The sequence below is a fragment of the Phoenix dactylifera genome, chromosome 11, assembly GCF_051530095.1.
Source record: "Phoenix dactylifera cultivar Ajwa chromosome 11, Ajwa_hap1_PhDact_Kaust_v1.1, whole genome shotgun sequence".
Classification (NCBI taxonomy): domain Eukaryota; kingdom Viridiplantae; phylum Streptophyta; class Magnoliopsida; order Arecales; family Arecaceae; genus Phoenix; species Phoenix dactylifera.
In genome coordinates, this window is record NC_143200.1 from 22,397,232 (window position 1) to 22,409,974 (window position 12,743).

The following is a 12,743-nucleotide window of genomic DNA, read 5'->3' on the forward strand; positions in this document are numbered from 1 at the left end:
TAACTGAAAATTGCTTCTCATTCATGACTTTGAAAACAATGTACCACCGTCTGATAGCTTATTGCAAAGAAGTCTGAGTACCTCATTTCGGAACTCTGGTGTCTTCCAGAAAAAAGAAACGAATATGTAGTAAGTCATCTACACTAGAAAACCAAGTCACGCTATAAATTAAGATGCAAGAATAGTGTGATTCCTCTGTATTGCCTGCTTGCAATGAATTTCCCAAAATATTAGAATGCATTGGGATGAATAGAGCAGTAGCTCAAACTTTCTGACAGTGACTGCCTAGAGCTCGTTTCCATCTTATAGCTGAGGGTTCCTTTCACTAGCATGTTTTATTTGGAGTGCTGCTCTCACGACGTTTCCCCTTGTAATAATGCCAACCTTTAATGCAGAAAACATATCAGAAAAAAGTATAACAAAATGTGCAAACTGGATATTAGATTCAAGTCACGTACCAATTTACCAGCATTGTCAACAATAGGAAGCCTGCGGTACTTTGTTTCAAGTAATAACCTGCAAGCAGAGAACATGAATCCAGTTCAGGTTTTAGTTTTGTCTAACAATTTAATTACTAAAACCATCGTCAGGTATCTATAACCTTGCGGCATCTTCAAGGTTTGTTGTTTCACGAACCACGAGGGGAGCAGGTGTCATCACATCACCAATGACTTTACCATTAGTTTTACTTAACAGTTTCTGGATCTCATTGAATGTCTGCAGCAAATTAAACATATAAATATCAGGAATCGGGGGCACATTGTAGAACAAATTACCAGATAATTATTCAGCAAAAAACTATGCATAAAAATTAAGGGATGTGCACAAGGAGAAAAGTAATGCAAATTATAAGCCAATGAACCATCTCACTCCACCAATCAATCTTACCTGATACCGTAACAAAATTAAATCATTCTGAAATAAGCATAACCATATAACATCAGTGATACGGTAATCCTGCATGGCAGAAGTAGCTGAGCTGCAACTTGGTGAGATGTTCCAAAAGGCTATGCAATCTAATGTGAATCCCACTCAAGTTGGATCTCTTGATATGATAGCAGCACCCAGGAGTGAGTGCTTTATTTTTCTCTCTTTTTTATTACAGGGAATATGTTCTATTCTAATATACTTTGTGCTTTAGAGATCAATGCAATTCCCATATCAACCTTGTGTTCATAACTAACCGTCCAAATTTGATATCTAGGCCAATCTTGGAAGGTTGATCCCCAGTTGCATGAACCCTGAACCGTGTAACCAAGAAGGTAGGGTTCCCTTTTCAACAACTGCCAATGGGTTACAACGCAAGCCACTCTCTTTTCTAAGATGAAATGGCCAGAAACCTAGAGCCAAGCCAGAGGTTCACACTTGACATCATGTTGAAAGACCCCTGTAGAATGATCTGAAACTCTGATGGATCATTTCTCCAATTCCAACATTTCAAGTTTCGGCCTGAGCTCCCAAACTAAAATCAAAATGTTTCAGTTGTGCCTGAAACCAATCTGAAAGCAAAGTCAGGTTTGGACTTCCAGCCATAACTAACCTATGGGGCCATATCAAATGTACGAATAAGTAATTTGTGTCATTTTTTTCATTTATTCATTTTTTGAATTGGAAAATGTTCTATGAGATCAAATATTGATTTCAAATTTTAAGAAAATAGTAGCTATGAAATTACAGAAGCTTTAGAGAACAATTTATTAAGCTACCTATCTCTCATGTATGGTTCAGTGTGACCTATAGCTGAGTGATTCCCATTATTCATTCTGCTGCTCTTCACTGAATGTTCCACCTTCTCAGCTTGCTTCAGATGACAAAGTACCATCTACAACAGACAGCTCATGCATTCAAGGAATTTTTTAAAATTTCCACTACTATAAAAAATAGTTCAATAAAAACCAGGGTAGAAGGGGAACTTTCAAATTGTATCAATTTCATTTTTTGCAAACCCTCTTCTCACAAAGTCTATATTGAAACTCAAAACTTATTTGCCGGTTTCTCTCATGACTCTCAAAGTATATTCACTGGGTGCACTACTATTTCCAGATATGCTTCTATATCAATTCCCTCTTGAAAGGCCCTAGTTCTATTAAAAAATTATCCATATCTCAATCATAATGATCTTAATAGATGAGCTCTTGTTCTTTGATGACATGTCCCATACGATCGACAACTCCAACCGTTTAATGAAAAAATTACTAAAGTTTACCCAACCTCGAAATGATTTTTTGCATGCCAAATTCAACCTTTGATTTCATGAAATCCTCTGGGAAATATAAATCATCCAACTCATAAACGGTATTGGTCATTTATCATCACAAAATGTATTATAATTGTCTCATTTAGATGCATGAAGCACCATTTTCCTTTCTGTCTCAGTCTTTATTGGGTTATAGGACCGCTATGTCCAACATTGTGTCCACTTTACTTTGTTTTCTAAAATAAAATAGGCAGGGTGGGGCTTTACCTTTTCCTCTGAATCTAAATCTCTTGCATGATATTCTGGGCTTCTTTGGAAGCACAAGAGGTGAGGTCCTTCGGGTTTTTATCGCAGCTTAAGATATGGGTTTGGAAGAGGACACCGGAAGTACATATTTTGAGACCTAGAGTAGGGATAGAGGACGTGGGGCTAAAGAGTTGTTGCAGAAGTGCTGGACATGCTCTACAAATATGTTGCAAACAGAAGTACCTCATCAGTGAAATCAACTAGTCCACTAGCAAGGACACATTGTCCTCTCCATCTAAGGGTTTACACTTTTTTCTAGCCAACAGCTGTTAGTTTTCTCACTGCAAAAAGAAAGTGGAGGGAATAGCCTCAACCGGAAAGTGTTGATGATGCTCTGCAAGTACATCCTGAAGAGAAGCACTTCACCAGTGGAATCAGCTAGTTACAACAACTTGCACCACACGCACAGTAATTAGTTCCAATACTTCATATAAATATAACTTTGGATTGACTACCTAGGTATATCTAAAATCACAATTCATAGCTTAGGCTCCTCATCATGCTCCCACTTCATGCAACATTTACAGTGAAACAACTTTCTGGTCTAATCAAAGCAATAGTATTTTGATTAAATTCAACATTAAGTTACAAACATATTGTAAGCCAAAAAAAGAGAACTTGATAAACAATAATAAAGTATACACCATGTGACGCCAATGAATGGGTTAAAGACCTAAAAATTGGACAATTTCACTAGCTGTCAAATATTAATTCCATCATTATGTCTTGTCTCATGTCTAAGATACACTCAATGCCCATAAGAGGACACCAAGGATTTCTACCCCTTAAAAATTGAATATCACTAACCACCTCTCTAGTCCACCATATAAGCAAACATGATATGACATACAAACATTATAAGTTATCAAAGACTTACTAGACATTGGTAAAGCCTATTGCTAAAGCAAGTTAATTTTTCTCATGAACCACATATTTTTCTTTTCCTTATTCCGTTGCTGCATCAAAATCATACATGTCATAGGAAATATAGAAGGCTAATTAATAGCACAGGGTGCATTGATCAACACTAAATAACAAATATACAACACGAATAGAATAATTTTCACATACTTTCCATGTACTGTCAACCTCAGGAAACATGCTTGTATCGTTCCGTCCACTCCCTAAGCACAAGAACAAACAAGACAAATATTACTAAAATGAGTCAAAAGTTTAGGTCTTGTTTTCATGCATAAATAAGAGCACTGACATTTCCATCTTAAAAGAGTTGGAACGATACCTTGACATAAACAGAAAAGAATCTTGTTATGCTGTCAGTTTACTTACGCAACTTTCTAGGTTTGTTAAAAAATTGTTGAACACTTTGCTCCTAAAAATTGTGAAGCCTCTTATTATTTTATTCATTTTCTGGTTAAGGCACATGGCTTGCATTCCATTCTCCACCTTACATGGGTGGAATATCTTTCAGACATTACTCCCAAGCTCTTCACTATACTGATAACACCACTTAATCCTCCTTCATAGACTTGTCAATGTTGGCAGACCCACTTGTTGATTTCTCCAAAAGAATGCTCAAAGTAACATTCTTTGGAGCTCCTTGATCCCTGGATCTCTTGAATTACAAGAAAATATTCATCCAGATAAGGATGGACAAATTAATTGGATGTTGTTAACTTGGTTTCATAGTCTAAAATATTTTGCATAGTTGCATTAGGTCTATTCCTCTGAAGTCTGTCAAAATAATGACAAAAAAAGGAAAATAATATGAGAAGAGGAATAAAAGGTAAGGAGAAGAGGAACAAGAGGACTGGAGGAGAAGAAACAAAGAAACAAAGGCAAAATAAGAAAGGGATATAAAAAGGAGGGGAAAAAATAGGAAGAAGTGAAGAAGCAAGAAGCAGAAGGAAATCAAAGCACATTGGCAGAAGAAAAAGCAAAAACTTACCTTTTTGGGTGATTTGACCGCAGCCAACAGGCTCCTAAAGGGCGAACAGTGGTCAGGTTGTCGGAATGCTGCCGCATAGGATGGTAGCAGCTAGTGGAGTATAGGGCAGCTCATTGCCCTAGCTCACATTGAACGAGAGAGGAGAGAGATGGATCGAGTGAGGTGAGGTTAGGGTTTTTTGGTCCAGGAAAGTAAGAAATGATGTTAATTCCATTCCCACATAGCGTCTGTAGGTCACAAACAACCAAAACTACTAAATAAAGAAAGTATCATTTTTATATGGAGTATATATAATTTCTGTATAAAATTGCCTAAATGGCAATTGCCTAGGCAGCTCGACCTCTCTAGATGCTTAGACGCTAATTTTGACAATCATCAATAGAAGATCTTGCCAGACTTCTAAATGTGACAGTTGATGGAAAAGTATATAGAGATTCAACCATCGATAATGCAGTCACTCATTGTTTATGCAGGATACAATGAGATAAGAACAGAAAATGTGATGCAGAAACTAACATTAAGGAAGATCAAATTTCCAACACAATTAGCATCTTTGCTGTGAACTGTAGATGAAATGAATTAAAAGAGAATAATCAATGAAGAGCCATGCTCCTGATAGAGACTTCAACAAGGATTTCATTCACCAACTTAGTAGTCAGAAAAATGAGATATTGCGTTTAACGACATCCGGTATTAAGCAGACTGGCGTACTTTATTGTGAAAGAGATAAATGCTGCCGACCAACAAAAGATACACATTAATTTGAAAAGTTTTGATCGAAACCTGATATGGAGTCCAGTGCTAACAAATCATAATCTGAAACTACACCAACCTGCAAGGAGGAAAAAGGACTACTATTTTGTAAGTAATCATTCAAAATGTACAAATAATTGGAAATTAATGTGACAGCACACTGAAGGAAAGCCAAGATAAGTTGAATAATCAAAACAGATGAATTACAAAATTTGATACTCCAAAGAAAGAGTTTACTAGACATATTTCATTATGTTAGAAGGTAATGACTAGATAACACTTAACTCCGAAACACTATAGCTGTCATCGTGGTATTCTCATTCCAAAATTTTAGGCAAATCATTAAAATGATCTTCTACATGGGCCAAGGTTTTGTGAGTATGTATTAAGGTAATTACTCACAAGGTTTTAAATATCGTGGGATAGGATCGTCCAAGTTTTCCATGGAAAAGGATGGCCCGTGTATCAACGCTTAGGATGGTTAATGTCCCATGCCATCCTAGTCCATTTTCTGACTAGTCCCATCTCGACACTTGGGATGGTGCCCTAACCCAACACTTGGATGGTGGGATGCCGGACTATCCCACCGGTATTTACAACCTGCCATACCACATGCGAAAATATCTTAAAGCATAGAATGGCAAATAAATAGAGTTTCGTGTGGCACTTTTGCAAGTAAGAGAAACAACAGATTCAACTTTAATTTAGTTGTACAAGATCTATTAATAAACCACTTTTATGACAAGAGGACCCTACAAAATGGACTATCAAATACCCCTAAACCCTAAACCTTAAGGAAGGCGGGATTTGAACCCAGGTCTCCTAGTCACCAACCATAGAAACTTTACCAGCTTGGTCAGATAGTTATTATTATTATGATAAATTGCAATAAGCAACCCTTATAAGAGCCTTTCCCATCAGAGACTTTACCAGCTTGGTCAGTCGGTATCTTCTATTATTATTATTATTATTATTATCTAATAATTGCAATAAGAAACTCTCATGTTATGATACCTTTATTGAAAAATCACCTCAATCAAGGAAATCAATAAGAATTTAGATGCTCATTATTATATTGTTAGCATCAACAAGAATGGAACCAACCTAAATATATTGCCAATATTCTCATGAAGTTCAGTTAAAAAAGAAAAAAAAAACTCAATTGATCTAACCAATTGTGCCATCAAAAAAATTCCCGATAATTCTATTTTTGCTGTGTGTGTGTGTGTGTGTGTTTGTGTCTGTATATGTGTAACAAGTAAATATGGCCTTTAATTAAAGCAATAATAAGATTAGGGAAGACATAATGGAACAGGACATAGGTTGCCAACAAGCGGTAGGCCATTCACCAAATAGATGAATCTCTAAAATGCATCCAAGATGCAAGGAAACCCCTCAATCACATGCTTTTTCTATACATGGCCTTCCTTGAAAGAAGCAAACAATCAGAATTTAGTAATTTACCTTTTTATCTATCAAATTTTATCAATCATCATACATCAGCATCAACCCTTGTTACTTGTCCAAATCAACCTAGTATGGATATAATGACCTACAGACTACAAATAGTCCTCCCAAACTATGCTGAGATATTCATACAACATGTACCAATGTACACATGCTAATCTGTTACAAACTCAGAGGAAAAACCCTCCAAAAGCAACCGACATACTCCAAATGTGATCTTCAAAACCCTCATCAAAGATCCCCCACAGATCTTGCAAGCCGAGAAAATCTTTACACATCAAAGAGCCCATCGAGAATAAAGGTTCAACCTCCTTCAACCTATGAGCTATGAAGTTAATATGAGTTTCTAACAAGGAATTAAATCTCTTTGTTAGCTTTATTTTGTTCGTGGGGGTGGGGGTTGTTGGTGGCGGGTAGCGGTGTTTAGGAGGGGCATATATAGTTAAACACTTATAATAAGCTCTAATGCCTCGTTCTTCTTCCCTACGACTCAAAGGTTAATCATAGATTGGGGCTTTGACCAAGAAGCACTTGAAACAAATTGACTATGACTCTTCCTAAAAGTCAATGAGCCACTTAGTAAAGTGAAAGATTATGTTGATAGAAGTAGATTCAATAGGTAATCAATCTTGATATGCTTCATTTGCTCTAGAAAAACTAAAAACTATTATTGACTATCTAATTTGCAATATGACGAGATGAGAATAATGAATCTGATGCAAAAAATTGGAAAAAAATATATCCAAAGAACCTCCACAGTGGTCCAAGCCATGGAATAATTTGCTGGCATGAACCAAGATCGGTATTAGAATAAGAATGCCATTGATAGATTAGCCAAGCCAAATTCAAGACATGGCTATGGAGTCTAATGGAGGAACTATGATTGAAAACACATATATAACTAATATGATGTTGATGGTCGATATAATGATTTTGCCCAAATATTCATAGAGGTAGAAGCTTTTATGATTTGAAATTCATGCCATGATTCTAGCATCAAAGTTCAGAACAACTAATTAGAGAAGTGCCATACTGAGCAATTGGGCAACCACTAGATTTTATACTTCTCCAGTAGACAGAGTATAGCTTGAAATAGTACATCAACATTCATAAGTTGTCTTGAAGAAGGATAACTGAGGATAGTTAATATGCTCCACTGCTCCACTAGAGTCAAGAAATAGGACAGAAACCTCAAAAGGTCCAAATATTTTTAGTTATTTATTATTGCAGAGGAGGCAAGTTATTGGTCTCACCAATCATGATGGCATCAAGATATCTTAACCCTCTAAATATCCATAAATATTAAGGACCACATGACCTCATTGCTTACAGCGGCTGATACCAAGTTTAAATGGAGGATCACATAAAACAGTGAGACAGTGTTATCTACACAAGTTGCCCAACCAAAAACATATATAATGACAAGTTTCCATTAGTTTCCATTACTCATGAATCTCAAAGAGAAATCAGCAAGAATGGCAGATCTAATTAGCCATTAAAAAAACCCTTAAAATTACACAGGAAAGAGATGAAAATAGAAAAGGGAGAAGAAAGCAAAGAAGCATCTTAAGATCTTTTTACAATGACAAATAAATTTTGGTTATTTCTTCCTCAAGGAACACAAACTGTTGGTTGCTGATGGACTGATATAGTCAAAAAAAATCAGAGCATCATAAAAAAAGATTAAAGGCTCAACAAGCGTCAAAAAGATACGAGCATCTGTAGACAACATTGAAAGCTTTTCTTTGATAATTAAGTTGTATATTTCTAGAGCCACGGCATTATTAGCAGCACATCTTTGTTAGCCTTTATATTAATTCGAACTGAAAAACTCCTCTACATGGAGATCTATGGCAAGGAATCTACATGATATGATCTCAAACAAATTAGAAATGATCAGATTTTGTAAGTTGGTGGAAAATGATCTACACGTGCTCACATTTTTTTGGGAGAAAAGCATGTTTATATATTACATATGGTGTGAAAATAGCTCGTCAAATGACATGAAATCATAGCAAATCTAATCTTATAGAGTAGATAGCAATCTTATGTGTTTCAGATCTTTTGAAATCTGGAAGGTTTCCTATGATGGGGTATCCTCTAGAGTACACACAGCAATTTAAACTTAAAGGGTCTACTGATGCTGATTGGGTTGCTCACCAGTATGTAGATGGCCAACAACCAGTTAGTGTGCATTTGTGGGAGGAGTTTCAACCCCATTAAAAAGTAGAAAACAAAATTTTATCATAAATTCTAGCCCTGAATTAGTGAATTGATATATCACACTACGGTTTATATAAGTGCTGACTACTTGCACTGAAATCACCCTTTTTATGTATTAGATATATCAATAACTTATTTAATCATACTACAGAAAGCAACCCATATTACTTAAAAATCATATTTTTCATGAGCAAATGAAGAGTATTGAAATCAACATGAAAAATAAAAGTCAAAAAATGTTGTCACAGCAAATTTATCAAAAAAGACCAAGTGGCAAACATTGTTTACAAGGGCTTCAACTTGAAGATCTTTTTTTTTTTTGAGAGAGAGAGGAATCTTGAAGAACAAATTATCAAAATGGTTAAACACTCTCCAACCCCTAAAACTTTTAAACAGTTTTGTGTTTGAATGGATTATTTAATGCCTAAGTGGTTAAAAAATAACATCAAAATCTTGAGATAAAACCATTTAGAAAAAAGCAATAGTTAAAATCAATAGCTATTAAGTTCACTTACTCAGTCAAATTTATTTGTCATTCAATTTAAGCCTAATGTTATTATCAATTCCATGAAAAGAACCAGGGATATAAAATATTGGCAGGTAAAACATACTAAAAGAGTCTTGGTGGTGATGGTAATAGTAGTAGTATGAAGAAGGTAGTTTATATTATGATGGTGGAATAGGGGGAAAAAGAACCCAAAGAAAAGAGACAAGGATCATAAGGAAAGAAACTAATGGAGTGTTAAGAGCGTGAGGGAAGGAAAAGAACCCTGGTTAATAGGCTTGCCAGAACATCTTGCATATTGTCAGAATAAATGTAAAGGTCGGGTGCAGCTATAGCAAAGGATCATGTTTATCGTCTTAGCGTACTACTGTAATGTATGCTTAGATGAAAGTAGTTCTAGGATGTGGAATACCTCAAACAGTTCAACACTGGATAGAAAAGAACATGTTATAATTTTTGTGAACATCAGTTAGAACAATCATTACATCAATAAACATGTATGACAAACATTTCAGATGCAAACTTTTCAAACCAAATGCCAAATAACCATTCAATTGGTCAAGGAGATTAAACAATTGTTTACATCTTCACAGGGATGTTCAAAAGTCTAAGCAAATTAAAAGCTGCTAAACATTTAAGTGAGACTGCTTATATGGTGAGGCAGCGCATAGTCATTTATGTGGCTGCTTACATGCTTGAACTGACTTTTTGATAATGTTGTTGAAGGCAATTGTTAAAGTTGACTTTAAAAACTTGATACTTTGGTATCTATAAACTAGCTTGAAGGGAAGTGAAAAACTGAGCTGAATGCAATTTGACCATGACAATAAGTTTATTTAGTACTCCAAGTTAACAAACTTATTATTTTAACGCAGTTGTTAGCGGCCTCTGCCTTCTTAGTTTTAGAACCATAATTTCCTCTAACAAACTAATAGTGCATGGCCATGATCAAATGGAAAAAATGGCCATCCAGCTACCACAACTAGCCATCCAAAGTTATTGAAAGAAAATGAAACAAAGTGCATGCAGAGACCACATAGACATTTACAGCACTCTCTCTATCACCCCCTCTCTCTCTCCTCTCTCTTTTTCTCACACAAACAAACAAACACATAGACAACCATATACACCAATGTGAACGCACATGCACGCGGCACACGTTCATTCATGAATTATTTTCCTTTTTCTTTATTCTCTTCTATTATTGATTCGCTTTCAATAAATACCCTATTAATCCAATTACTGCAGAAGACAGAAATATTATTCATGAGTTTGAACTTTTAGTCATCATGATTTGTAAGGTTATTCCTTATACCACCTAAGACTCTAAATAATTAAAACTCAAACATCCATCCATTGGACGTTCAACCATCTCAAGTGTCTCATGAACAAATGTTCAGGGAGAACGGGAATCACTCTATATTTTGGGGCTAGTGCTTTGGTTGAGAATCCCACAAAAAAAAAGCGGAGGATTAGTATTATGAAAGCCACGATATGATCAATAAGAGAATTATAAACAAAAGGGGAAGATAATTAGGTGCCACTCCCATCAGTCTTTATTCATCCCCATGAATACCACCTCACCCCCTCAATAAAAAAAAAAAAAAAGGCCTTGGCAGTGCACCAACCTCCCATCAATATTCAAGGGGAAAACTTACCTCCACATGCTATGCATGTGACAAGAACTAGTTCCATTAATTACAACCTGGTTACCTTATTTCTCCTCAAGCTTAACATAAATAGAAACAAGGAAACAGTTTAGTTCTGTATATTCTAATAATATAGTTCATTGATATCACCAAATTCTTAGTTTCTCATATTCATGATATAGTTCATTGAATACTGCAGGTGAGAGAGATAGAGAGAGTGATTTAAAAAATCACACAAGAAGTTCTTATGCCTGTATAACTATAGTATTTATAACCATAATAAACATGTTAATTACAAAGTATATAGAAAATAAAACCGTTAAATAATGACAAAGTTCCAATACAAGATCGCTCACAACAGAAAAAGTTACAAAGATTTATGTTTAAGCAGCCAAGAAAAAAAAACTCCGTAGAAAGAAACAAAAGAAAAAAAGTACACACCAATGTCCAGTCATCATCAATCACAGGAAAGCCTGTGATCCTATGCTCCACTAGCATCTCGAGTGCTGTTGACATCATGATGAATGTGCACTGTAAGAAACTAATCAAAATTACAAATATGCAAAGTAACATATAATTCAGTACCTTCATCAACCGAAGTTGTGGGCTTTACAACATGTAGATCTTCCTTTTTAGTCATAAAATCCCCAACTGTATAAACGCCATCGCTTTGCTATAAACCAACAAACCAAGAATATCAAAACAACACCCCATGTTATGCATAGATTCAACTTGAAAAATGAAGGCCATTTACTAAAATCCACAGATGCCAAGAAACAGGTTTCCCAATGTAACGGGAGTTTCTCAGAAAACCAAGTTGGGAAAGGTTCTTTGAAGAAAAACATTACTTACCACTTCACCAAAGCTCCCTGCTACAACATTTTGTTTAGTGCCATTGAAAAAGTGAGCCATAAGAAGATCACAATATCTTTGTTTTTTTTTTTTTTTTGTGAGTTATGTATTGGATTGGCATTTGTCCTCTTTTGAAAGACATGATGACAACACTACCTCTCTGCCATGTAGATTTAACTTTCTATTTTATGAAAGAGATAAAATGTGTGAAAATTAATAAAATAGGGCTCCGAAATGACTAGTTTCTCAATGGTTGTCCCTTGATTTCTTTGTTTTCTTATCATATATATATATATATATATATATATATATATATATATATATATATATATATATATACTGAGTTATTGTTTCCTGTTTTCTGCATTGGACTTTTTTTTTTTGGAGCACCATTTCCTGCTTGTTTCTCGCATTCATTTCCCCTTGTTGCAACTATGATAAAATCATGAAGGAAAATGATAAAGAAAATAGTCAGCTTTGGTCCCAAAAAAAAAAGTCTCTCAGCAAATTTTCTGCACTAGGTTCCAATCTGAGTCCCATCAAAGATTCATAATCAGATATGTAGAGATATAGAACAGTAACCAGATGCTACAGTCTTCATTCAGTTGCCAATGATGGATGATTTTGTGATTCATATAGAATCCTATTTATATACAACGCTCACAAACAAATTAGAAATAAATAGCATCCTTTGAAATGAAGCTGTTTGGCTATGTATCTTCTTAGGGAAAAGAATCAATATTGATCCTATGATCCACCTGTGCACTGAACATGAATATCTAAATGGAACAAATTTCTTTAAGCGCCTTTTATTCTATCCCTTAGTAAATGCAAACCCCCACCCCTCCCCCCCACCCTCCTCGCATCACTGCATTTAGCTATTGG

The 12,743-nt window shown here is 35.3% G+C and overlaps 1 protein-coding gene across 1 annotated transcript in view; it reads right to left on the bottom strand.

Annotated features, from left to right (window-relative positions):
• Window positions 1-12,743, bottom strand: part of LOC103699759 (CBS domain-containing protein CBSX1, chloroplastic-like) — a 14,142-nt gene continuing 1,399 nt past the window's right edge. The window contains exons 2-8 of the mRNA XM_039128190.3: window positions 11,592-11,679; window positions 11,448-11,512; window positions 5,193-5,241; window positions 3,575-3,627; window positions 602-717; window positions 459-516; window positions 1-384 (exon numbers count right to left, since the gene is read on the bottom strand). Of these exons, the coding sequence (XP_038984118.1) occupies window positions 304-384; window positions 459-516; window positions 602-717; window positions 3,575-3,627; window positions 5,193-5,241; window positions 11,448-11,512; window positions 11,592-11,679 (510 nt within the window). The 3' untranslated portion in view covers window positions 1-303. The remainder of the gene's footprint in view (window positions 385-458; window positions 517-601; window positions 718-3,574; window positions 3,628-5,192; window positions 5,242-11,447; window positions 11,513-11,591; window positions 11,680-12,743) is intronic.